General features: G+C 51.2%; 2 protein-coding genes across 3 annotated transcripts; one reads left to right on the top strand and one right to left on the bottom strand.

The window, feature by feature from the left end:
* Positions 1-828: 828 nt before the first annotated feature.
* On the top strand, positions 829-20277 carry irag2 (inositol 1,4,5-triphosphate receptor associated 2). Its single transcript, XM_084701349.1, has 38 exons — positions 829-892; positions 1075-1751; positions 2140-2250; positions 2429-2609; positions 3190-3248; positions 3443-3518; positions 3708-3866; positions 3988-4105; positions 4300-4350; positions 4610-4687; positions 4773-4829; positions 4971-5030; positions 5179-5246; positions 5383-5476; positions 6047-6184; positions 6313-6414; positions 7158-7309; positions 7932-8043; positions 8688-8958; positions 9916-9968; positions 11179-11275; positions 11695-11878; positions 12256-12340; positions 13985-14031; positions 14256-14341; positions 14452-14639; positions 15166-15250; positions 15491-15548; positions 15668-15695; positions 15959-16099; positions 16514-16648; positions 16837-16984; positions 17158-17201; positions 17329-17391; positions 17537-17595; positions 17729-17827; positions 18167-18286; positions 19490-20277. Exons 2-38 carry the CDS (start codon positions 1103-1105, stop codon positions 19767-19769), a joined length of 4536 nt encoding a protein of 1511 aa, XP_084557475.1. The 5' UTR covers positions 829-892; positions 1075-1102; the 3' UTR covers positions 19770-20277.
* Positions 20269-25679, bottom strand: dnai7 (dynein axonemal intermediate chain 7). Of its 2 annotated transcripts, none has more exons than XM_084701350.1 (15): positions 25606-25679; positions 25012-25099; positions 24819-24910; positions 24555-24659; positions 24306-24443; positions 24046-24180; positions 23817-23920; positions 23383-23689; positions 23184-23286; positions 22772-22941; positions 22352-22541; positions 22022-22236; positions 21768-21926; positions 21425-21538; positions 20269-21146 (listed from the first exon to the last, which is right to left on the bottom strand). In XM_084701350.1, exons 1-15 carry the CDS (start codon positions 25654-25656, stop codon positions 20871-20873), a joined length of 2247 nt encoding a protein of 748 aa, XP_084557476.1. In that variant the 5' UTR covers positions 25657-25679; the 3' UTR covers positions 20269-20870. The 2 variants fall into 2 exon arrangements, with proteins under 2 accessions (XP_084557476.1, XP_084557477.1); XM_084701351.1 differs by having other exon boundaries at positions 22772-22938.

Below are 25679 nucleotides of genomic sequence, written 5' to 3'. Positions count from 1 at the left end.
AAGCCAAGATAGGATAAAACATATATTATTACTTTTTGCATGCATCTAAGGTGCGTAAGAGATGGGGTATGTTATGGCGTAAACTCGTTTTTGCACAATTATAATGTGTTGCCCTCGCCCAGTCAACTTGTCTTTCATAACGGCCATGTAGCCATGGAAGAATGCTATATTATAGGAAACTTTTGACATATTTCTGCACAAACACGCGCGCGCGGACTGGATTACCTGAGGCTATGACACAAAACGGCCTTCATCATAAACCAAAAATGTGTCCTAACTTAGTCGAAAAAAAAGATAAAACAACAGTATTTCAGTGGAAACTGGAAATGATTGCTTTGTCAAGCTTGTTTTGATATGAAACATTAACACAACTGAAAGTTAAACATTACATTTTGATGTAACGTTTGCTTACTTATATAATTGCTTGTTTGGTACTAGATGTTGTTTTCCAGAGAAACATTTAAAGATCATCTTATCTGAAAACTCATTTTGGTTTTCTATGGGCACGATTTTGAAAGAATATCTATTCTGTTGACTAACTTGACACATGCACGGTTTGTCCACATAGTGGCGATAATGGCTTTCGATAGAATGTTATTTAGAAATAGTTTGATGGAAGAAAAGGTACAAGTTTGAGGGAAATGTATATTGTTTAGGATAAACCCCAACATAACAAATATCATGAGTTAGACAAGTAAACATTAAAGTAAGATAATATGACTAATGTTTTGTTGTAAATGATTACCCAGCAAACGCACCTGTGCCTCATTTACTGATTAGAAACATGGCGTTGTAGCCATGATTCTTCTGACATATCCGAACGTTTCTAAATACATGATTTTGGTTCATGAAACTACGTTTTTCTTATTTGAGGTTGTGTCTCTATCATCCGGTAAATAAGAACTAAAGACTACTAAAAACTCAGGCAAGAGCAGGCTATTTCAAAGTGTTTATCTTTTTATCTGTGTTGAGTTAGCAGTGTAAGGAGGGCTGGCCAAGAGCTGTCATTCCCAAAAATGTCTGTCTATACTCTGTTCATTTTCATAGTTGTGGCGTATGATCTCTGTTCATTAGATCTGGGTCTGCACTCTCCAACCCCGACATGGACTGCTCCACCCAGCAAAGAAGGCACAACCCCGTGGACAGCATCTGCCGCAAGTTGCAGACCATCCAGCGGTACACCTCTGACTCACCCTTCCACATCCCCAAGCTGAGCTCCAGTAGCTACGACAGCCCCCAGGCAGGCCTCAAGCAAAACCTGGAGTCCTTCCTGAAGAAACGCACCGTCCGCGGAGAAGATGGCATAGATCGGAGCATGTTGACCCCCACGAGTTCTCCCAAGAGCCCCCGGACAGCCCTCGGTCCGTCCACCCCCGCCATCCCTTCCACACCGGCTTCCACCATCCCCACCCCGACAAACGCCACCTTCACCATCACCAGTACCCTAGGGGAGAGGCGGGGGCAGGGCCAGGGCCAGTTTAGGGGGTGGCAGAGGACCTGTTCCACCCCGGCTACCCAGAGTGGCGAGTCCTACTTCAGTTTCTCCCAAGGAGGCCAGTTCACCCAGCCTGAGGGGATGGACAGAGAGAGAGAGGGGCACAGGAACTCCCCGCTCTCTCTCACCCACTCCCAGACGCACAGCACGCTGTCCTACAACCTGAACTTCTGCTCTGGAGAGTCGGCCAACCCCCTGGAGTGTGAGCTGCCCTACCCAGCCCTGGTGGTCAAGAGGCTCTCCATGGGAGGAGACGGTAGGAAGGAAACCAGCAGTAATACACACACACTCTCTCACTCCCTCTTGCTCGAGTGATGGTCTGGATCAATAGTGAAGGGTTTAATTCAACTGCTTCCCCTGCTCAAATACGAAAGCTCTTTCTTGGCAAGAGATGATGAGCCTGGAGGGACTCGCTTGGGTCTCCAATGTGACGTCATCATGTACTTGGTATTGTGCCTATTTTTAGCATCTCTGTTCAAATGCTGGGGGGGATGCATCTTGAGGATTGTTCTGTGTGGCCTCCAGGGAGGACCGTGAACAATGAGACGCACTGTTTCCTTTCTTGTCGTTCAACGTGAATGTACCTTAATGCTGTTTAAGACCCAGCTGCACATATAACGTGGGTGCGCTTGTGTTTGTTGCAGGAAGTCTTTTCTCTTCTGAGGCTAGGAAGGAGGCGATGGCTGAGGTCAGTCTCATCTGTGAAGAAGACCTGCTGGATACCATCTTCCACGCCTGTGATACCCAGCGTCGAGGTACACACGCGCTCCCCTACATATAACTCTGCGTCACTACTGTACCCTTAAAGCATGTTACTCCTGCCTGAAGTATTCCTTTTGCTGTAAACTATAGTGTCTGCCAGAACGACCACAGAGGGCAAAGTGTGGTTGTGTTTGCGTCGTTTCCTCATCTCTGGTTTTCCGCGTGTGACAGGGAAGGTGTACGTGTCCCGTATCGTGGACTACCTGCGGCACACCACCAGCCGGGGGTCAGAGGACAGCGGTCTGGACGACCTGTGCAACATGCTGGACCCCGAGCACAAAAACGTGTCCATCGACCTGGACACCTACCATGCCGTCATGAAGGAGTGGATCGACGACTGCCGCAACAGCGGGTAACGGGAACCTCAACGCTAACGCATTGTGTGACCTTTGAACCTTTCACCCTAGCCTCGCTCAGCTCTGTGATTTACTGAGGCAGGAGGTTGAAATCAAACTAGGCTGATAGCTCTCCCTACCCTGACCCATTTAAGCTGTGGAAATGTAACGTGGCTGATATGAGACTGCAGTTGTCCTATTAGACATCTAGGAGGCCCTAGAGCTCTTTAATCCAGTTACTTGGCTGAGGTACGAGAGAGTGTCATGAACCTACACCATACACGACTGAAATCTGTTCAAATGATGTTCAGTGCTCTCTATAACAACCAGGGCTAGGCCAAAACAGCTGCTTGGAAGTTCATCAAATTAATTTTAACGTGTACACAATCTCTGTTAGTAAGAGAGAGGTTAGGGGGAAGGGGGAGAAGGACAAACTATATCTGGCATCTACTGCTCTAGTTAAAGAGCCGCTTGTCTTTTTCGAGACGGCCTGGTCCAACAGCAGACCCTGTGATGTGTGTGTTGTGGTTTCCCCCAGCCTCAGTAGCCTGTGGCGGTGTGTGTGTGTGACGCTGCTCCCCGCTCTGTCCTCCACAGGGACGAGTCAGCCGAGGAGCTCACTCAGGACTCAGTCAGACTCAGGGAAAGTCTAGCAGGTGAGACCTTCAGTGTCTGTCTGTCTGTCTGTCTGTCTGTGTGTGTATCTTAACATGAGATCTGCTGTCTCAAGACATATTGCCGCCAACATTCGTTGCCACGGTTTCATCCAAATGACAGCAGGGATATGGTTAAGAGAGATCCAGGGTAACGATTTCCTGCCTGAGTGTTTCTGTGTGTGTCTGGGCTGCAGCTAAGAGGTCTGTGCTGCTAAACATGACCTCTGGAAGTCTGGAGGCGTTTGGAGGCGAGGCGTCACGGGGAGACCTGTGAGTAGTGCGAGTGTGCGTGTGTGTGTGTGTGCTGGTGCGTGTCCTAAAAGGAAGCAAGGGTGTTTGTATGTGTCTTGTCTGGCATTGTGTTCTGTATCTGTTTGTGTGCATGTAAGCCTGACTTGTGTTCATTGGTTTGCTCTTTCTGTGTGTCCTGAACGTGTGTGTGTGTGTGTGTGTCCACAGGGAGACGTCAGACCTGGTGTACTGTGTGGCAGACCTCCAGTTCAGCAACCAGAAGCTGCAGGAGGATGTCCGCAAGCTGAAGCAAGCCATGGAGGCCATGGAGGACACCAACCTGAGACTGGCCGAGGAGAACGAGCAGCTCCGCAGCCAGGCCAAGATGTACACACACACACATGCAGACTGGCATCGCCTCTCTCTCATCGCACGGTACACAAACACGAGCCCGCACACAGTCCAGGTGTGAGCCCCCCCCCCCCCCCCTTGTCTCCCATGGCCCCAGGGGTCACCAGCTGGCTCAGAAGGAGAAGCTGCTGAAGGAGGAGGTGGAGGAGATGAAGATGACCCTGAGCTGCACGGAGGAGGGCCGCGCCCGCGCCTCTGCACACAGCAAACACATGGTGAGAGTCTGGCCCCCGGCTGCACAGACCCAGCCCACACCAGGAGACCACACAGCACAATCTCTTGACGATGTATTCACTCAAATAGGAGTATCTTATGTACCTACGATGCCCGAATCTGTATAGACTGTGTTCTTTGGTATCCATATATGGGATGTGTAACAGCTCGTTTCGTGGGGTTTCTACACACGCAGGAACGAGAGAACCAGTCCCTCATCGCCAAGATCGCCTCTCTGCAGGAGGAGGTAAAGCGCTCGCACGCACGCTCGCCACAAAGAGCGTACCTTGTTATTTCTCCTCTCCGGAGTCAGATAGAACCTGCTCATCTTTAATCACTTTAATAGCTCGCTTTGGATAAAAGCGTCTACTAAATGAATACATGTAAACTTTCACCATCCATTTGAGATCCTCTCCAGAGGGTCATATTCATGGAGCTGTTGTTTGGTGGCATACCCAGAAAACCAGCTCGATGTCACGGTAACCTTCCACTACCTACCCCCTCAGAACATCAAGGTCACCATGGAGATGGATGACCTTCAGAAGAGGATGATGGAGCTGTGTGACCTTAACGCAGAGCTACAGGTGGGTCCACACTCCACAGTGTGTGTGTGTGTGTGTGTATATCTGGCAGCTGGGTCGTTAAGTTGACACTTTCTCCCATCACCAGGTGCAGATCCACTCCTACGATGGCGTTGTGAATGAGAAGGATTCTCTACTACTTGAGGTCAGGAAACTGAAATGGCAGTTTTGAAACCCCATAGTAAAACAACACATTTACTGACTAGTCTAAAGTGAAGATGTGTTTATTTTTCTGGCCATGTAAGTGCTGTTGTGTGTCCTGTAATGTGTTTTTTCTCTCTCCCAGCGGAGTAGTCAAATAAAGGAGCTGAGGGCTGCATTGGAGGAGTACTCTTCAGTTACAGAGGTGTGTGTGTGTGTGTGTGTCAGGACCTCCAGTTCTGCCCACCTGCAAAGTCACTCTCCTCTCCAGTCATGTATTCGATTGACTGACTAATGGCGTCAGCTCACCTTGATCAAAGCTGGATTTGAAACGTTGTGCGTTTGTGTGGCAGCTTCTGCGAGCAGACAAGAGCAAGCTGGCGAGCCACATGCACCTGATGCAGCCCGACATGTCGTCTCCGTGAGTCCTCACTCGGACCGCGCTCATCCTCCCTGGAGGCATGACGGACTTTCAACATGGAGGCTGTGTCTAGCATTAGTTTCACCCTCCTCTTCTGGCCCTCCCTCTCTCCCCCTCTCCCTCTCTCCCTCCGCAGGGTGGGGCTGTCCCTCTCAGTGGCCTACAGGTTGAACCAGATGGCCTCAGGCTCTCTCCAGACAGAACTGGCCCTGGCCCAGAATCCTCTTGAGGTGAGCACCCACCCAACACACACACACACACACGAACACGCCCCTCCCTCTCCTCTCCACTCATGTCCCCCCCGTTATATCCCCCTCTTGTCTGTTCCATCCTCTCCCTCTCCTTCTGCGTGCGTCATCCTCCATTTTCCCTCTCACCTCGTCTTCTCTCCTCATCCCTCTCCTAGCTCCCGCTCTCATCTCGCACTCATCCTCTCAGTCCTCCCACACATGTGAACCATGGCTGTACTCGTCCCCCTCATCCTCCACCTCCCAGTACACATACTCTGGCGTCATCCAGAGCCACTACACACTCTGATGATACCTCGAGTAGCTCCTTACTGCAACACAAAAAAAACAAACTAACAAATATTGCTCTTGGACCCAAGTAACTAATTGTAAGAACCAAAGTCTAAAAAATACAAAAATTTAGAATATAAAATATATTAAACACAAGAATAGGAATATAAGAATATGAATGGGCAGCATGAATGGGCCACATAGTACAATGTTTAATCGATGTTTCGGTTTACATACACGAGGCTTCTGACTGACCCTCCCTGGCCCCGCTTCTCCCACCAGGGGGCAGAGCGTCTGTCATCCAACCTGAGTTTCGTGTCTCCAATGGACGAGACCCTGGACAAGGAAGTGCTGCTTCTCTTCCAGGGCCCCTCCCCTGAGCACATGTCCCAGGAGTTCAAGAACACCATCGCCAAACTGGTACCTGGATATCCGGAAAAGATGTCTGAAAAGTCTCTCTTAAAGCTGTGTTATGGAACTGGCGAGAGGCCGGTCAGTTGTATTGTATTAGAGCCTGTTGTTGTTGTGGTTGTTGTTGTTGTTTTCAGAAAAGAGAATTTGATGAGGAGGGTGTCTCAGTCCTCGTGACCCTCAGGGGTCTCCTGGACCAGCATGGAGGAACAGAGGCCGTCTGCGACCCGCGCCTACAGGTGAGATGAGTAAAACACACACACACAGACACACATAGATGGGCACATACAGGTGCACACACAGTGGAGGGTGTCGAGGAGAGTAGGCAGTGTTTTGGTTGCTTTTTGCCCCCCCTCTCTCTCTCTCTCTCTCTCTCTCTCTCTCTCTCTCTCTCTCTCTCTCTCTCTCTCTCTCTCTCTCTCTCTCTCTCTCTCTCTCTCTCTCTCTCTCTCTCTCTCTCTCTCTCTGATAGTTACATAAGATGGCCACTCTTGACTCTCCACAGCTCCCTTACCTAGAATGTTGCATAACACACTCTCTCTTTTTCCTCATACTCTCTCTCGCTCTCCCGCGTGCACACACTCATTCAGTACTGACCAGTCAGTGTACTGTAGCGTGAACACATACAGGCATCCCACCCCCTTATCTTTGTTTCCCTCTCGTTCCCTCTCCAGCCCTCCCTCCCAGCTTTGTACCACCCTGCATTCATTGTCACGTCCAGTCGTACAACAGAATAAACATTATCTGAGCGAGTCTGCTTATTGGTTCAGCTAAGTTCTACCCACAACCTCCTATAATATCCTGTACCTATTGGCACTGAACTCTCTGCTTTCAGTCACTCTAAATCCGCCTATATCCCGTGTTTCAGCAGACCACAACAACAAGCCCGTTAGCAGAATACTGTTGCTCATGTCCAGGTGACTGACGCCCCGGTCTGGGCCTCCAGGAAGAAGCTGACTCTCTGGCCCTTCTCTCCCCACAGACGGCGCAGTGTGAGCTGGATGCGAGGAGGACAGCGTGGGCCCTGAGCCTGGAGCAACTGGACCAGTATACCGACTCCCTGGAGAAGGAGCTGATCAAGATGGCCAGCAACATGAGGCGCTCACGCACAGAGATCCTGCACCTTTCTGTTCGGTTAGTGTGTGTGTGTGTTCAAGTACGGGTTGTGGGATGCCTAATTAGTGTATCAGCCAGTGGAACGGTTTGGAAGGAAGGGAGGGAGACAGAGACGGAGAAGGGGCTGTAAAGAGCTCTGAGTTTATCCAGCCTAGTGTCTCACAGAAGGAGGGACCTGGATCAGCTGCTATGCTGTGTTGAGGTCCACCCCGTTCCGACTGACCCGCGACCCCTGGGTATTGGACTCGGACCCAGTATGGACTTAATTTAACGTGTGCGTGTGTGTGCTTGACTGTGTGCACCTGCCTGTGTGTGTGTGTGTGTTGGTGTTCAGGGAAGTGTAACCAGCTCCAGATAAAAGGGAGAGGGGCTGTGCTATCAGGGCAGTGTGGGAGAGCAGTGTGGCCTGGCCAGCTGTGTGTGTGCTGTGTGTGAGAGACTGGGAGGACAGGAGATAGACACTGCTCACACTGGGCCAGAGCATGGGGCACTGCCTGGGCCTACGGATTGGGTACAGTATGTTTTTGATCTTGCTGTCCTCAGCTGGCTTACTGAGAACCGTGTGTGTGGATCTGGGATGTCGCTCGTGTGTTCCTCCCTGACTGACAACCTGTGTGTGCGTGTGTTTGTGTGGTCACAGCGTTCAGGAGCAGGAGAACCAGAAGCAGCAGCTGAAGGAGGAGCTGGAGCAGCTGAAGACCCCTCAGGACAGCCGGGAGGCCAGCTGCCAGACCCCCATCGACGGAGAAGAGGTTAGGGGGGGACGGAGGGGTGACCCAGGAGGAGGGAGAGCGATGGCAGGGGAGGTGGGGGAGGAAAAGGAGCGGATGAGGATGAGGATAGAGGTAGAGATGAAGGGATGGAGGTGGGGGGTGAATGGCTTGTTTCCTAGGAAAATCTGATCTGCTATGAAAGAGGAACAGGTGTGAAGTAAAGAGTGAGGTCAAGGAGGATTAGAGAGAGCCGTCTACATAGAGCGGGCAGTAGAGCTGCATAGTGCAACACTGCACACAGCACAGATGGATAGGCTGTTTGATGGAAACACTAGAGGACTGAGTGTTTGTGTGGGCGGCTGCATTGGACGCACTCGCCACAATCACACAGACGCGTTCTCACCCCTCAAACACACACGCACGCACTCTCCCACACATTACACACATACTCAGAAACATTATTTTAGGCGCAACCATCATCAACATTATCTTCTCTGCCCCTTCGCCGTTTCTAATGGAAGAACAGCCCTCCAGTTACTAGCACCTCTCCCAGCTCTCCGTTTGATGCTCTCACTGAACCTATCAGCGTTGCCACGTTCAGGAGCAACTGAAGTGATCAACTACTCACTGAAGGGATTGGTCAGTTTTTTTCCAGTGGTATTGACTGGCTCCTGTGTGTGCAGCTGGGGGAGGATCTGGACTGGGACGAGGAGTTTGCCCTCCAGGACTTCCTGCGGGCCGAGGTGGACGAGCGTTACCGGGACTACCGGCCCGAGGGCCCCGGGGGGGCGAGGCCACCAGGGGACCTGCTGGCGGACCAGCCAGGGGAGGAGGGGGAGGAGCGTTGGACGGTGGTAGGAGGAGAGGGGTCAGAGGTCCAGGAGGAGCCCAGGGGGCTCTCTCCCCCACCGAGAGGCACTCCGCCTGGGCAGAGCACAGAGGGAGAGGAGGCTGGTGAGTGGGGCACAAAGCATACTCTTTTGATCTTTTGGTGTGGGTTGCGTCGAGATGGATTCGGGAGGTTCTTTCGATGGGAATCCTCTCGAGGATCTCAGTCCGATCGCAGTCCGTCACATGGCTCGGGTGGCTTCGCGCTGCGTCCTTGCGTTCGCTTTTCCCAAGTTTGTGGAGCGACCTGACTCTTGGCTGAACTGTAGAGGTTAGCAGGTTCAACAGTATGTGTATGTTTGTGTGGATTATCCTTGTGTAATCCCTGGAGTCACAGAGGACTCAGCCAAGCTTGAAGCACAAGCTCTGTGCCCTGACACACACAGGCCCCAGCCTTCTATGGATGTCTTCTCCAGGGGCTCCTAAGGGCCCATTCTTTAGTGTGGTCGGTGGGTGTGTGTGTGTGTGTCTTAAACCTACTTTAGTGTGTCCCTGTACTTCGAGTGACTGTTCAAGGCCTGCTCGGCCCTTCTATGGCCAGGTGTCGGAGTAGTCTAAACCCAGGAGAGGAGTGCAGTAATCTTGCTCCATTCCTCAGTGTGCCAGACTGGCTGCCAACCTCACAGACAGACAGACAGACTGGCAGACAGACAGACTGGCAGACAGACTGGCAGACAGACAGACAGACTGGCAGGCTGGCAGGCTGCGGTCACGGCTGCCCCCTCCCCCCCTCCCCATTCTTGGAGGTGTAACCTCTCACCCCTCGCCGCTGAAACGGCTCTATTATGGTCAAAGGTAGACCTCTGTGAGGGGATCCGCCTGCTGCTACCGGCAGGATGGGTCACCGAGATCATCCCAGCGCTAATGAGTTTTTTCTTTTTTTTTCCCCTCGTGTTCTTTTCCTCTCCATCACTCTCTCCGTCGGTTTACCCTAAACCCCTCTGCCCCTTCCTCCCTCTTCCTCACCCCTGCACATCTTTCTCTCTCCCTTCATCCCTCCCTCCCTCTCTCTTTCTCTCTCAGAAACGACAACATTACCGGAGCCTGATCTGAAGAACAACAGTGAATCTCTACAGGTAGATGGCACAACTTGCTAGTCTCAGTGTACTGTACATGCTGCGCTCAGGCCTGTTGCAACGTTGATCTGAAGTGAACAGAATTACCTTTCTGAAAACTCAATGAAGCTATATACCAGAACATTTTTCGGATGATCTTTTTAGGTGTGGTGTATTTCAAGGAAGGCCGTTGTTGCTCTTGTGGCGCTTGAGCTCTGAGAATAGCTTGATGCAATAGTAGTTTCAATAGTCATCGTTGTGTGAGTGAGACTGTGACCAGCCGACACCTCGATGATGACAGCTTTATAACAGATGCTCCTTCCTGCTAGAAGCTGCCTTATGCGCTGGTCTAGGACCAGTCATCCCTCACTAAACACTCACTTTGCCCAGCTCAAGGGGAAACTTCAAACTAGCTGCAGATCAGCGAGAGAGTGGATGACACTGCGGCTTCCTGTGCAGTGGCCGTGAAGTGGAAAGCTAAAAACAGGAAACTGTTGAACCCACTAGAGGAAACCCCCCCCCCCCCCTTCTGAGTGGATAGCAGGACCACATACACCCCTCCCCCTCCCCCTTCTGAGTGGATAGCAGGACCGCGGCCCCCCCCCCTCCCCCTTCTGAGTGGATAGCAGGACCGCGGCCCCCCCCCCTCCCCCTTCTGAGTGGATAGCAGGACCACGGCCCCCCCCCCCCTCCCCCTTCTGAGTGGAAAGCAGGACCACGGAGGAGTACATTTCAGAACACGGAGACGCGCGCACTCTTAACCACAGCGTTCACTTTCCTCCCGCCCTTTATTTCCCCTCCCCCATACACACACCGCCCCACGCCCATCACACCAGGACTCTCGCACAAGGTCTCTTTCTCCATCTCTCTCTTTCTCAATCTCTCACGCATTTGACTAGCAAATTCTCCCTGCCTGTCGTCCCCCATCGGGCTGAAGCATCGGTTCCAGCAGGCTCTGTGCTAGGCTAAGACAGGCGTCCTTATATAGACTGCTAGCTCCAGGTCTCTCGTCTCCCATAGCAGGACTTGAAATGGTCTCGAGGCCTGTCCTACCCAGGCCTGCTCACCCCACGTCAGCCTAACCTGCTGGGGTGTCTCGCACGGTAGCGTGTGGGTTGAGATGGATTCTTTCTGCATTGTTTACATGGTCCGTCTGGTCTAAGGCCTCTTGTCCCTGGGTGTGTTCATCCGTTGAGTCATTCCGTCACCGCCATCGTCTGTTCTGCTTCAGGAGGCCAAACTCCCAGCGTGCACTGGGCTCTCGGACGCCCACCCGCAGGCTGTCGGCAGTGTTGCTCTCCATCCACCCTCCCACACAGGCGCCGGTGGTAAGATGTCTGTCTCTCTCTCTGTCTCTCTCTCTCTGTCTCTCTCTCTCTGTTTCTCTCTCTCTGTTTCTCTGTCTGTCTGTCTGTCTCTCTCTCTCTGTCTCTCTCTCTCTGTCTCTCTCTCTCTGTCTCTCTCTCTGTCTCTCTCTCTGTCTCTCTCTCTGCCTCTTGTTTCTTTTTGCCTCTTTTCTTCTCTATTTCTTTTTTCACACTCCTCCCACTCTACCTGTTAAACTTCACCCTCACAGTGACTCATCATGCCCTGACATGCACGTTCTATTCAGAGATCTCCGTGCCACTCACGGCAGTAGCTTAGTGAGCTGGTGTCTGCTCTCCTTCCCACGACAGGGATCCATGTGTGTGTGTGTTCCCAGTGTCATCACATCAGCCCCTGATGGCTCCTCCCCTCCACTCTGCAGATTCAGTGACCTTTGACTCTGCCACGCCCCCTCCTCCTGAGGTCCTAGCCCAGGATCCGAGCTCTTCGTCACCGGACCAAGACCGAACGCTCACCCCCGGACACAGCCCCCCTGGCTCTGTGGAGATGGTATCTCCGAGCTGCACCTCACCTGTGCTGGATGAAACCACGTATCTAGCTGGGAGGTGAGGGAAAAGTCAGAACGGCCAAGTGATTTGAAGCTGAAAACGATCTTACCGAGAGCATTGTTTAAGTCTCCACAGACTTTTGTCTCTCTTTCTAATCTAATTTGCAAGTCAAAGACCTGTTATTTTTTTCTTGATGCCAATGAGAGAGGAGTATTGGCGCACTTCAGCTGTGTTTTGCATACCCATAATGCACCTGTGCTTTGGCTGTAGCATCCAGTCAGTTTGTCACAATCAGTGACCTCAGCTGCTTCCTTAGAAAGAGAGAACTACACAGAGTGACACAGAGAGAGCGAGAGAGATTCCCAGAAACTGCGTATTCCAATCTAGACCAACTTACTCTTGCTTTGACCTCTGACCTTTTGCCCCGGTGTCAGCTCCCAGCCTCCAGGCGCCAGCGAGGACGGAAGAGGAGAGGGAGGAGGGGAGGACACGACCACAGGCAGCATGAGCAACATCAAGGTTGGTTCAGAGGAAGTCGTTTACAGCAGAGATGAGAACTTCCTTCATAGTTATCGCTTTCTGTGGCACCATTTCCTCACTGCTTCACTTCCCTGTTCTTTCTCTCTCTTTGTTATCTCTTCCTTTTTCTCCGTCCCGCTCTCTCGCTCTATTGCTCTCTCTCTCTGTCTCTCTCGCTCTCTCTCTGTCTCTCTCGCTCTCTCTCTCTCTCTCGCCCTCTTGCTCGCTGTCTCTCTGTCTCTCTCTCTGTCTCTCTCTCTGTCTCTCTCTCTGTCTCTCTCTCTGTCTCTCTGTCTCTCTTGCTCTCTATTGCTCTCTCGCTCGCTTGCTCTCGCTCTCTCTCTCGCCCTCTCTCTCTCTCTCTGTCTCTGTCTCTCTCGCTCTCTGTCTCTCTCGCTCTCTCTCTCCCTGTCTCTGTCTCTCTCTGTCTCTGTCTCTCTTTGTCTCTGTGTTGTGCTGCCCCTCGGTCATTGAGTGGGACTGTGAGTTAGAGGAGGGCTAATGCTTGGGAGTGCTTGTGGGATGGACAGGGAGGGTTGGTCTACGGAGAGAGCCTGAGAGGGAGTGTGCTTCCTGGGCATGGAGGGAGGGGGAGGCAGGGGCCAGCTGAGGGCGGATCCACATGGGCTCCTACCCGTGTAGGCATAGAGCTGAATCTGGGAGGAACAGCCACACTGCAGTACAAGTTAGCAAACGTGGGCAAGTATACTGTTACCCATGTCTAAAATGAGGAACTTCTAACTCGGCATGCAGTTTGTAAATCTTCCCTGTCTAATTGTTTGTTTATGCAATATCGTTTTACGGGGGCGTTGCGAGTGCTGGTTATTACGTCTAATCTGAACCTCTCGTCTCTGGAGAGTTCTGGCTGGACGAGCATGCGTGTGTTGTTCTGTTGTTATCACACTCTCCTGCTTGGTGCTAGAAAAGGGGAGGGAGGGAGAGATGCCCGGGGGAGAGGAACGGGTGGGTGTGTACAGTCTCTCCCCCCCCCCCCCCCCCCCCCCCCGTGTGCTGAGGCGCTATAGTGGGAGAATGAATTGACAGGTATTAACGACAATGCCATTCACCTCGGAGCCCCTCCCCATGTCGTCTCACCACTGCTGTGTTGCTTTACAAAACACATCTACTCCTGGCTCCGTCTCTTCTACGAGTTCAAGCTCTGGCTGCTGCTCCACAGGGCTGACTGTCCCCCACTGTGACACTGTGACTGGGAGCCATTAGCCTCTACAAGCACTCTCGGCTCTTACCTAGTGGCTGTGTGTGTGTGTGTGTGTGTGTGTTGTGCCGCCCCCACCACTTAGCACCCTGCCAGTGTTGCCATGTTCTCCACACTTAGTTCAGCGCAAAACACGACTGCGCTCCGCCTGTCCACACACACACACACACAGACAGCTGCAGGGCTCTCTAGCAAGCAGCGCATTATATAAGAACTGAGCCTTCTCCATCCCGTCTGAGCTTAGATATCATTTCACTGCTCAGATGCCATGGGACAGGTAAGCTATGCATGGCTTGTGTTAGTGTTTGTGTTTGTGCGCGCATGTCACTTTTTTTAATCTTTAACTACTTCCTCTGTTGACAGACTAAAGAATGTCTGTCACAAGGCCACTTGTGTGTGTCTCACCTCTGTGTGTCTCACTCCCTCAGATGTTTAGCCAGGACCAGCTGCCAGAGAGAGTTGTTGCGGAGGACAGGTGAGTTGTGCGCGTGTGTTTGACTTTAGGTCGGACGTACTGAAGCACTGTTGTGGTTATACACATCTCTGCCCTGCATGTAGTAAGTGAAGCAGATTAGTATTTTATTTTTCGACCTGGATTTTTTTTTTGATCTATAGAGAAATGTTTTTGCATGTTTGTGGGTCATTTTAATGTTTTAAGTTTGTCTTTTGATGTAATGTGTGTGTGTGTGTGTTTTCCAGCACTAGCCTGCTCCCTGTACTAGAAGAGGAGGAGGAGGGTGTGCATGAGTCCGTTCAGGTGCCAGCTGTGAAGGTAGACATGGCAGGTAGGAGGAAGCCTTGCTCTGTGTGCAGTACAAGATACTGACCTTTCCAGATTTCCCAGAAGTCTGATCTTGATAGATGGGTACAGCAAGTCGTTTACTTCCTCTCTCAGGAACAGACAGCCTGACGAGAGAAGGGGCCGCCTCGCTCTCTGCCCCTCAGACTGTCGTTGGACAGACCATCTCAGACACCAACCAATCTGAGGGCAGAGCTGAAGGCATAGCCTCTGACCCCAGCCAATCGGAGGACTCTTCTACTCTGCAGGAACCCCAGGGAGCCAAAAAGTTAAAAAAGGAACTGGTGAGAACTGTTTCTTATCCTTCAGTTGTGCCCTTGTGTTCTTCATGTTGTGCATTCCGTTCCATATCACCATGTACTCGTAAAGGAACATGCCCAGGTCTGACATCACCAGTGGACTGTGCAATGATTGGGACATCACTGCACAGTCAGACTGGATGACTCGGGGAAACCCCCCAAAAATGTTGTCTTTCCAGCCTTGTGAGTGTCAGCCAAAGTGAATATCATCAAACAGGGAAATGCATTTCACAGTGTCACATTGTCAGCCTGTAGAACTGAGCGTAGTTTACCAAAAGGTCATTCCAAGGCTATACTCTCACATACTGGAATAAGTATTAACGATAGGATCCAGAAGATGTCAAGCGTGTTTGCACGCCAAGCTGAGCACGGCGTGGACCAGGAGGGCGGAGAGAGGCGGGGGAAGCCCGAGCGTCTCGTGTCATCCGGTGGAGGGGACCCCGAGGTCTGTGAGTCACTCGGCGGTTCTGTGGGGGTCACGGAGAGCCTAACCCACGTCCTGGCTCTGCAGGAGCTGTCCCACAACATGGAGCTGATCCAGGAACACAAGGCTCCCGAGGACCTGAGTGAAGCCAGCGGCGCCACGGAGAAGGACGGTGAGTTCCGCCTCTCGCTCCCGCCCCCAGGGCGAACGGGGCTCGCCCATATCTCGACAGACACGTGGGAGAAGATTTGTGCGTTGACTCATAGTCCGAGTACTCGAAGTTGAGCCACAACCGTGCCAGCGCAACCACAACACTCACACCCCACGACAGCACCTTCTGACACACACATTGAACTGGATATGTGACGTACATTCACAAATGATTCTGAAATGTCACACCCGTGTTTTACAGTCGAGAGCTCTGTGATTTCTGAGGACAACAGTGAGTCCATGAGAGAGGAGAGGAACAGGTATGAGCAACACGCCTCACACTGCCACGTTTCCATGGAAGCGTTTTATCTCCACAGTGATCTGGTGCCGTACACCATGAGCACTTAAGAGCGTGTGGTTTTTTTCTCTCTCATTACAGTCTGTCTCAAAATGAGAAGGAGATTGAGGTATGCTGCCCCTTTCTACGTTTGTTTTGAAGTTTATTTTGGCCACCATGACAGGGTTGTGTGTGTGTGTGTGTGTGTGGTTAGCAATCATACAGTTTGATATTTAGAGCTACGTTTCACAGGATCTCTCCGGACCAAAGAGATGATACATACTTTAAAAGTGCTAGGAAACACAAACTGACAGGTTGTACTCTTTCATGGTGAAATGTAAAATGATTGTGTGTGTGTGTGTGCTCTTTCCTGTGCTCCGTGCCTCCCACCAGACGGAGTTCCAGCGCTTGTCTCTGGGCTTCAAGTGTGACGTGTTCACCCTGGAGAAGAGGCTCCGTCTGGAGGAGCGATCACGTGACCTGGCCGAGGACAACGTTCGCAAGGAGGTGTCCAGCTGCCAGGGCCTGTTACAGGTCAGTACGCACCCTGACCCTGGTACAGGTCAGTACCCACCCTGACCCTGGTACAGGTCAGTACCCACCCTGACCCTGGTACAGGTCAGTACCCACCCTGACCTTGGTACAGGTCAGTACATCCACCCTGACCCTGGTACAGGTCAGTACATCCACCCTGACCCTGTTACAGGTCAGTACATCCACCCTGACCCTGTTACAGGTCAGTGCACCCACCCTGACCCTGTTACAGGTCAGTACCCACCCTGACCCTGTTACAGGTCAGTACCCACCCTGACCCTGGTACAGGTCAGTACACCCACCCTGACCCTGTTATAGGTCAGTGCCCAACCCTGACCCCTGGTCAGACTAGTCAAAGCATAGCCTCCACGTCTCAGCTATAGTGTGTGTGTATCTGCTGCCCCCCCCCCCCAGGCCCTCATCCCTCTCTGTGAGGATGACAACCAGTCTATGGAGATCATCCAGAGGCTGCAGAAGAACCTGGACATCCTCATCCAGTCCATGACCAGGGTGTCCAGTCGCTCTGAGATGCTTGGAGCCATACACCAGGTGTGTGTGTGTGTGTGTGTGTGTGTGTGTGTGTGTGTGTGTGTGTGTGTGTGTGTGTGTGTGTGTGTGTGTGTGTGTGTGTGTGTGTGTGTGTGTGTGTGTGTGTGTGTGTGTGTGTGTGTGTGTGTGGGTAAAGTTGTGACCTAGCTCTTCCTCACCGTGTGTGTGACCCCCCCTCCCCCCTCCAGGAGAGTCGTATAGGGAAGGCTGTGGAGGTGATGATCCAGCATGTGGACAACCTGAGGAGGATGTACACTAAAGAACACACTGAGCTGCTGGAGCTCCGAGAGACCATGATGCAGAACGAGAGGTCGTTTGGATCCCACTCCGACAGAGGTCAAGAACACACAAACACACACACACACACACACACACACATACACAAACGATCACAAGGACACATGGATATCCCACACAAACATGTGCCGTAAACGTAATTTTCCTTGGTTGACTTTTTGACTGTCTGTCTCTCTCTCTCTCCCTGGCAATTGTTTTCTTCCTCTTCTCAGATGACTTCCGAGGCAAGAAGCAGACAGGATACCAGTTCTCCAAGGTCAGCTGAGGCCCTGTGGCATGGTGGGACTGTACTCACTGGTCTGGTCTGGTCTGGTCCTGCAGACGTCTGGGTTCACCCGAGCGCCGGCCTGTATGTTTCTAATGCCGTGTTCTCCCTCCCGCAGTCCTCGTCTCGAAGAGTTAGCATAGCGGCTATCCCTCGCTCCAGTGGTGGACACTATGACATGGTGAGACAGGCTATCCCTCCCTCCCTCTCATCCGTCCGAACCTAAAGAGCATCAGAGTCCTAGTGTTTCTCCTGTGCTCTGGTCCCAGGTCAGATTTCAACCCTCTCTGTAACCATCTGTGCATGACCTTTGTGTTTCTTTGCAGCCCAAAGCACTAGACATCTCAGAGACGGATGCAGAGAGATTAACCAGGAGATCCCCCTGGTAGGTTGTGTGTGACTTATGATGCAACTCCTTGTAACATGTTTTGGGGCTGTGTTTACTAAGAGAGATGGTGTGTTACAGACTGAAGTGATGGTGGTGGTGTATTGTGTGTGTGTGTGTGACGTGGTTGCAGGAATGTGACAGGAAAGGGTGCTGCACGGCCCCCTCTAAAGCGTTTTGTCAGCTCAGGGGCCTGGGTCGAGGTTGATGAGCCCACGCTCATGATGAAGGGGTAAGGGTTGGTGTGTGTGTGTGTGTGTGTGTTTGTCACACTAAGGGCCAGTTTCCCTGACACATGTCATCTCATTTAGAATGAAACTGGACTCTCAAAGAATTTGCACACATTTTTGTTGATTCAGTCCAGGAACCTGGTCTTAAATATCAGACATGCAACACTTTGCATTCTGTGATAACATACTCGAGCATGTGGGTGTTTTGTATGTTCCACTTCCATTTAAAGTAAAGAATCGAATGTGATGAAAACATGAGATATGCATGTTCCAACTATGTTTTTGGTATCTGTATTTGTGTTTTATCTTTGTGTGCGTGTCGGAACCGCGCACACTCGCAGGTCACCCTTTGACACGGACTCTCTGTCCGAGGAGGAGCACAAGGGGAGCTCTGAGAGGAAGTCCAGTCTCACTGAACTGGGCAACAAACTCACCTCCTTGATAATGCCCAAGTTCAAGACGTTAGTGAACACATCTCTCCGCCTCTCTCGGTGCCGCTCGCTTCTCGCCTCTAGGGGGCACTAGTCACCACGCTGGCTAGGCCACGTCGGCCGTGTCTGAATACTCTTCTTCAGCACATCCTTCCTGCCTGACTGATGGGCCTGATCTAACAGGGCTAGATGGGCGACAGTGTGATGGGGAGGGGGGGGGGGAGGGGGGAAGAGCTTGCTCAGGCCAGTCCTGATGATGTTAGATCAGTGTTGTCCTCAGGGAAGAATGTGCTGATGAAGTATCCAAACAGGGCTGTGGTATCTGCTCCTGGGGCCAAGCTGCAGTGGGGCAGCTGGAGAGCTCACCTAGCGTGACCTGGGTGCACTCTCTCAAACCAGGAAGTCCATTTTTAGCACTCTGCCGCCGCCGCTTTTGGTGTTATTGTGACTAGGTTGGTCAAGTTCCTTCTGCTTGAGCTCCTCAAGTTCTCCTGAACGTTCCCTCTCTTGCTCTTCTCCTCTCCCCTCCCCTCCAGGAGACATGAGGAGATGTTCTTGATGCTGTAAGTGTGTGAGGAGAGGAGGGGGAGCTGACATTCTAACCCAGGCATCATAAAGTCCAGACTATACTGACTACGCCTCAGTATGTCTTGACCTGTCCTCTCCCACTCATCTAACACACTGCACTCCCTGCAGAAGGCTGCTACTGAGTGTGCTTCGTCGGAACGCCGCTGTAACGCTGTGTGGTTGAATCTGTGTGCTTGAGCTAGCCCGTGGAATGAACCAATCAGCTCCTATGGAATCCAGGGTTGCTACCTTCGACTGAGCTCTTTTTCTCATGCATGAGATTGGTGAAACATAAGATGAATTATGTTTCGCCAATTATCCTATGATGGTGGCCTGCCCTGAAGACTATGGTTATCTCTATGCTATAATAATTGATGTTCAATTAATCAAAAATCTTTGATTCTTCATAATGATCATTTGGAATGATGCCTTTTGTGCTTTTGTTTGTATCCAGTACATGGTCATTAACACCAGGGCATCCAAAACTAGATAGGAAACTAGTTTTGAATCCAGTCTTGTCTGAAGCCCTTACATTCTTTTACCCATTTTTGTCATGTCACCGCCTATACATACACTTATGTTTTGAGTTCTCTCTCACTTCCTTGTTCCCTCTTTCCTTTCTTAACCCTACCCTTTCTCTCTCTCTCTCTCTCTCTTTTCTTCCAGCCCCAGTCCAGCCTCCACCCCTAACATGACTGAGCAGGCACTGTCCTCCGCCCTCCTGGGTCCCACCTCCAGGCCGGCGGTGGCTAGGACCAGCCGGGGCGTGTGGCTGTGGCTGGCTCTGGTGGTGGTCCTGGCTGCCCTGCTGGCCCTGCTGGCCAGCCTGGTGATGCAGCCGGCCGTGGACGCAGCTCCCGTGGGGACAGGGGACTCCTGGATGACCATCCAGCAGCTCCTGTGGCCCTACACTGGGCTCAGGCACAACGGACAGCCCCCGGTTTAGCCCGGAGGTCCCACCTGCCGTCACTCTGGGAGCCGACAGAACGACGGAGTGACTAGCTGACCTCGGGGGGACGGGTCGACCCTAAGAAGGCCTCGTGATCACGTTTGTTAGACTAGTCCGTGTGTGAAGACCAAGCCAACCACTTAGTGTGTTTACCGGGCCATCGCGATTCTGACCACGGCCCATTTTCTTATTGGTGCTTCAGGGGACACTATGGGACACAATTAAACACAGATTGGCTGATTTGCATGTGTCACGTCGAGGGCTTCAGTATTGAACTGACCAATCAAGTTAAGGACCCTCAACACATGCTTATCACTCTTGGAGGACCAGCCTGGAAGACAGGATTCTGCCATTTTAGCTTTTTAAACACATTTCAGCTTTACTGAGACCAATATGGCACTTGGGGTTGCAAGAATGGGCAGCCCATCAGAAAGGTTTTAAATAAATACATTCAGTTGTAACAATCACTTTTTTATGACTTTAATAAACTGGCTTGGTAATCAAACTGCAATTTTAAAAGTTATTGGGAGGTCATAAACGTTAATTTATCATTTTAGTGTTTAACTGCATTAGATTGTGTGATAAAATGTGAATACCTAAAAATTATTTTTGTTATAATCAATGTTTGTTTCATTCTCACAATTTATATTTGACTTGCTATGTTGTGTTCATCACTTATAATATTCATACACTTTTGTATGTTCCAAAGAGGGTGACTGAAACTTTGCACAAATAAAGTAACTGATTCCATGAAATAACTCATGTCTTTTCATTTAGAAGGACTCTCATCTAATTGGAACAGTGTAGTGTAAGACTCCCTCCAGTTAATGACATGTTTGGCTTGTCCTCCAACGTAGTGAAACTGTATAATTGTAATGGTAAATCAACTAGTGAGAAGCGGGTCAAAGCTCTCCGCTTCAGTCACTGTCTTACAGAGCCAGCTTCCAGACCCACTTCAAATACCACTTATAAATTCGACAAGTGCCCTTGATTTAACCCCATACAAGGAAGTCTGTATTACCCTCAGAGAAAGAGTGCACTTGAATGCAAATCCAATGCACCTTTTACTACTAATGATTTCCATGCATGTGAGCGAGGTCAGGAGTAGGTGAGAGGTTGGGTGGCACACAGCAGCTGCTGCACGGTGTCGACAAACAGGTAGTGGGACTTCCTGGTTCTGTCCAGGCCTGCAGGGCTGGTGTCGTCTCTGAGCATGTGCAGGAAGGTGGAGTGGAACTCGCTGCCGGGGTGGAGCTCTGTGGAGAAGGCCTCACTACTTTCCCTTATCCTCAGCCTCTGGCTCCTCTGGGCCCCCAGAAGATACACACTCCACGCTTCCTCCTCCACGGGGCCGGTTCCCAGGTGCTCACACACCTGGAGGAGGAGAGGGGGGGGGGGGCGGGAGGTATGAGGAGATCCTCACAAGTGTATTTCCTCTTTTTAATCTTCTGCCTCCAAATCAGATTAGTTTGGGTTTCCTGTAAAATGGTGGCGCTAAGGCCAAACATTGTCCCAGTTGATCTGGTCGAAAACAAAAAATGTTGTTTCCTTCTTCCTGGTTAAAGGTTAGTGTTCCTCTCTGGGGTTATACAGTGCACACAGCTACGTGTGTGTGTGTGTGTGTGTGTGTGTGTGAGCATGCATGTGTTTACCTGCAGGACCAGATGGTCCTGTCCACACTGTGCGTTCCACTGGCTCCAGGAGAAAGCGAAGGTGGAGGAGAGCAGAGCCATCTGCTCGTACACAGCATGCTCCATCAGGGGGTCCTGGTGACCCGACACAACCACACCACCAACTAGAGCTTTCCCATTGAAGGAAATCATTCAAGAGCTACTCTGTGGATGTGTGGGGCATGCACTTCAGACAGTCAACACACATGTATGCCCAGGCTCACACCGGAAAACCACAGAAGAAGAAAACCGTTCTCTGCTCTGTACAACTAGACACGTCTCAATGCATCTCTACGTTGCGTCGGCAGGCGCCCATGGAGCTCACCTTTGCGTTGATGCTGACGTACTTGTCAGAGTGCGCGTTGACGAATACGTTGACCCCGGCGTTGACCATGGCTTTCTGCAGGTCTGAGAAACTCATCCATACACCCAGGATATGATTCAGGCCTGTGTCCTGGTCTGACTGCAGCATACACTGGTTGCCCTACCAGAGTTACACACACACCTATATGACGTCCTGCTGTTCTGGCCTTTTGATGTGTGTGATTCATGTACGTGTGGGTGTGTGTGTGTCCTTGCCTTGACGATGATGCTGACTTCAATGAGAGCTCCGGTGATGGTGAGCTGGGCGGAATCCCGCTCCAGCGGCCGCAGCTCCCAGCCCTGGAAGGGCATGTTGGCGTACGTGTCCTGCAGCAGGGTGACGGGGCAGAACGACGCCATCTTGAAGGAGATCCTCCTCTCTGCGGCGTCGTACGACACCTCACTGATGCTGTCTGTGGTCCAGTACTGACCTAGAAGAGGAACAGGCACAGCAGCTGGGACTGTCGACGTTGATGTAGGTGGGTTATCATGACCCAGACACGGTGTTGGACCACAGAGGGACGAATCCTTTTCATCCATTCTCACCCTGGGGGTCCCAGCAAGCCACGAGGGGGTCTTCCAGGAAGAGGACGGAGTCTGGCAGGGTGATGGTCAGCCCCACGGGGGGGCTGGTGTGAAGCGTGCTGTCCTCCATCTTGCTGGTGGCTGAGCCGGAGCTCTGAATCTGGACGTGCTCGGTGGGGTACTGGAACTCCTGCAAGCCCGTCTCCAAAATCTAAGACAAAAGAGAGAAAGAGATGGAAGCAAATGTTACGTCTAGCTAACTGGCTACCTGCTAACTAGGTATAACTAGATTTTTTCTGGGTATTACTGAAAAAAGACCACACTGTAACACAATACGGTCAACAAAGTCTTCTTTTGATGAAAGTGCATCATTATTTGTGGCCTCTCAGGATAGAAGACGTCTCAAAGTCTACTTCTCGGATTGGGGTCTTGTCGCCCCACCTTTCTCATCTCCCAGCTGTTCAGCTGCTGGGCTTGGGGCGGGAGGCAGAACACGTTGCAGTAGAACACCCCCCCCAGGGGCGTGTACTGCTGCAGGTCCACCCCAGGATCCCTGTCAGAACTGTCAATCACAAGCTCCACCGGTGTGGGGCTGGAGTCACCCTCTCCTGCTGAAACAGGGAGTGGGGGAAGGCATCTTTATGAAAGCGTCCTTGATAGGCTCTGTTTTCAAATGAGTATCATGTTGTTGCAGTAGAAAGTCCCTCGAGCAGAGGTGATGTTAGAATAGGTGTAGCCATTGTATTGACTTGGGGAGTCCATTTATCTCATCAGACACATTGTATCTACCTGTGGCCTTGTGAATGTTTCACCCATATAGATATTCAGGAATCCCCAGGTAAGAGAGACAAACCTGGGATCGCTCCCTCCATCTGTATCTCCACCTCTCCTTCCACGCTCCCTGTTTTCAGGGTACTCTTCCTGTCCTCCTTCACAGAGAGCACACTCACCGCACTCTGGGACACACACACACACACACACAACACAGTTACCTCCTTGGTATAGACGGATGCGCTTCAGGTAACTGACCACAGTTCATCCGACCATCTCACCTTCCTTCCCTCCGACCCCCTGACAGACTGCACCTCGTCCTCTGTCCCCCCTCCAGGGTGGGCACTCTCCCTCCCCTCCCCCTCCGCCCCGGTCTCTCCCTCCTCCATGACGGGGGTCTCTTGGCGCTCCTCCCCTCCCACCAGGGACCTGGAGCTGGGGGTCTGGGCCCTCAGGCTGGTTTGCCGGGCCAGGGGAGACAGGTGGTCGTAGTGGGTGTGCAGGATCCTCACAGCGATGTCGCTCACAGCCAGCTGCTTAGGCAGCTCAAAGCCTATGTTCACTTCCTCAAAGTGGTACCCTTTAAACCTGCAGGCATAAGAGAGAGCGGGGAGGGAGAGAGGGAGAGAAAGGGACGGAGAAGAGAGCGAGGGATTTCACTGCTCAGACTAGGTGGTTTCAACCAGTAAGAGGTGAGTAGAAGGTGGAAAGGTACCTTGGGTTCTTGTTGAGATTGGCCCACAGACACAGAGTGGTGTTGTTCCCCTGGACTACAGTCTGCATGTTTCCTGTCTCAATGTCCGAGTGAGCCTTAGCCCACTGCAACCACGGAAGAGCGTATCAGAATCAATGCACATGCAGCATTACTCTCAACTATGTTTCTTCTGTATGTAAATCTGTGTCCCCAGTCTTGAAGGAGCCCTCCAGGCTGGGGTTGTTTCTACCTTAAGTATCTCCTCCGTGGTGAGGAGGTGTTTGGCGTGGATGAGGTTCTGGAGGGAGAGCAGGGTCTCCTGGTACCTCTGGGCCTCCGCAAGGTTGTGCTGGTCTCCCAGGAGACCGTCCAGCTCCTCAGTCAGCTGAGAGGAAGGCCAGCACACAGCATGGTGATCCCCAAGCACAACACAACAGTTCTACTGGGTCACCCTCACTTGAAACACAATGGCAGAATCCGAATTCTATGCTCTTGAGTGAACTCACTGACCCTGAGAGCGAGGTCACAGCACTTCAAAACCTTTTCGATCTGGATTTCTTGGTCTTCTATCCACAGGTTGATGAAGGTGTTGATCTCCTGCTGGACTGCTGGATCTGGGCTGCCGTCACAGAGCATGTACCTGTCCCACTACAGAGATGGACATGTTTTTCAGACAGCAGACTATTGGTAAAGTTAAGCTATAGGTTCTAGTTAAATATTTAGTATCCACTGCCTGGAATGAAATGTGTGATCACACACTTTGGCTTTCTCCCTGGAGTCCGTCTCCCATTTAGTGACTGCAGAGTGGTTCTCCTCCAGTAGGTGGCGCAGTTCATTCAGCTCGTCATCTCTCCGTTCCAAATCCTGTCACAGTGACAGAACATAGATGGATTGGATGGATTGCTTGATATACAAGAGCCTATGAATCATCATACATCACAATCCTAATACATGATAGCGATACTTTCATATCGATGCTCTGCATTATAAACTAGCATTTGGACGTTGTGTAAAAGCACTCACCTTCTGCTCCAGTCTCTGCTGCTCCTCCTGCTCCTCCCGCTCTCTCTCCCGCCTCTCCATCTCCTCTTGCTCGGCCAGCACCCGAGCTTCCTCTGCGAACACCGACAGCAGAGGCCAGACCCATTTTAGAACCAAACATGCAAAGTTGAGTGTGCGAGGCAATCATCCGTTTTCATGCTAGGGTGACAGCTACCTTCCTCCTTCTTCCTCTTTTCATCCTCCTCCTTCTGCAGTCGTTCCTTATCGGCCTTGCTGACTTTGCCGCCCTTCTTTTTAGCAGACTAGGAATTAAAGGAACGGTTCTGTGATTTAGATATGCTGGGATTGTGCTGGTCAATGCATGCACAGACAGCACACTATTCACCTGAATGCCCTCTCTTCAGATGAACCACAGGAGATTGAGAGTGGAAAGTAACAAACATTTCTGGCAGAGATTTCACTACTGTACTGTGACTAAGGAACTTTCAGTACTGCAGCTACATCATTAATGAACTTTAAGGGTATATAATAATAACCTATACTACTATAGATAAGTAAATCATACCTTTGGGTGGCTTACATTTAGAGAGAGGGGACAGCATTTAGCTCTAGTAAGTCAAATGAAATCAAACACTTGCTGAAGCTATAGACACAACTTGATACACAATAACATACAATCAGGTAGGCATAGCAATATGTTTAACTTCAATTTGTTATTCAATTTCCTAATGACAAACACCAAAGCTGTATGTTATGTAGCACAATAACATTATGTAACCAGTGTAAATGTTTACAAAACGTAGCCTACCATCTTCAAAAAACAGTGGAAAGACAACTCTTCTTGTGTGTAATTTACCATGGTAACGCAAACGCAGGCGCAGT

The sequence above is a fragment of the Hypomesus nipponensis genome, chromosome 7 (genome assembly GCF_054491055.1).
Source record: "Hypomesus nipponensis isolate SF chromosome 7, ASM5449105v1, whole genome shotgun sequence".
Classification (NCBI taxonomy): Eukaryota; Metazoa; Chordata; class Actinopteri; order Osmeriformes; family Osmeridae; genus Hypomesus; species Hypomesus nipponensis.
Note: the sequence above shows the minus strand (reverse complement) of the source record. Positions and strands in the feature narration are given on the sequence as shown.

Bases quoted from the DNA above. Each gene is read 5' to 3' on its own strand.
- irag2 (XM_084701349.1), top strand. From the start codon at position 1,103: ATGGACTGCTCCACCCAGCAAAGAAGGCACAACCCCGTGGACAGCATC. The intron at 2,610-3,189 runs GTAACGGGAACC...TGTCCTCCACAG, and splicing joins GACGACTGCCGCAACAGCGG to GGACGAGTCAGCCGAGGAGC. The intron at 4,106-4,299 runs GTGAGAGTCTGG...CTACACACGCAG, and splicing joins CTGCACACAGCAAACACATG to GAACGAGAGAACCAGTCCCT.
- dnai7 (XM_084701350.1), bottom strand. From the start codon at position 25,656: ATGGTAAATTACACACAAGAAGAGTTGTCTTTCCACTGTTTTTTGAAG. The intron at 24,660-24,818 runs GTGAGTGCTTTT...TCACTGTGACAG, and splicing joins AGCAGAGACTGGAGCAGAAG to GATTTGGAACGGAGAGATGA. The intron at 22,237-22,351 runs GTGAGAATGGAT...TTCCTCTTCTAG, and splicing joins GGCTTGCTGGGACCCCCAGG to GTCAGTACTGGACCACAGAC.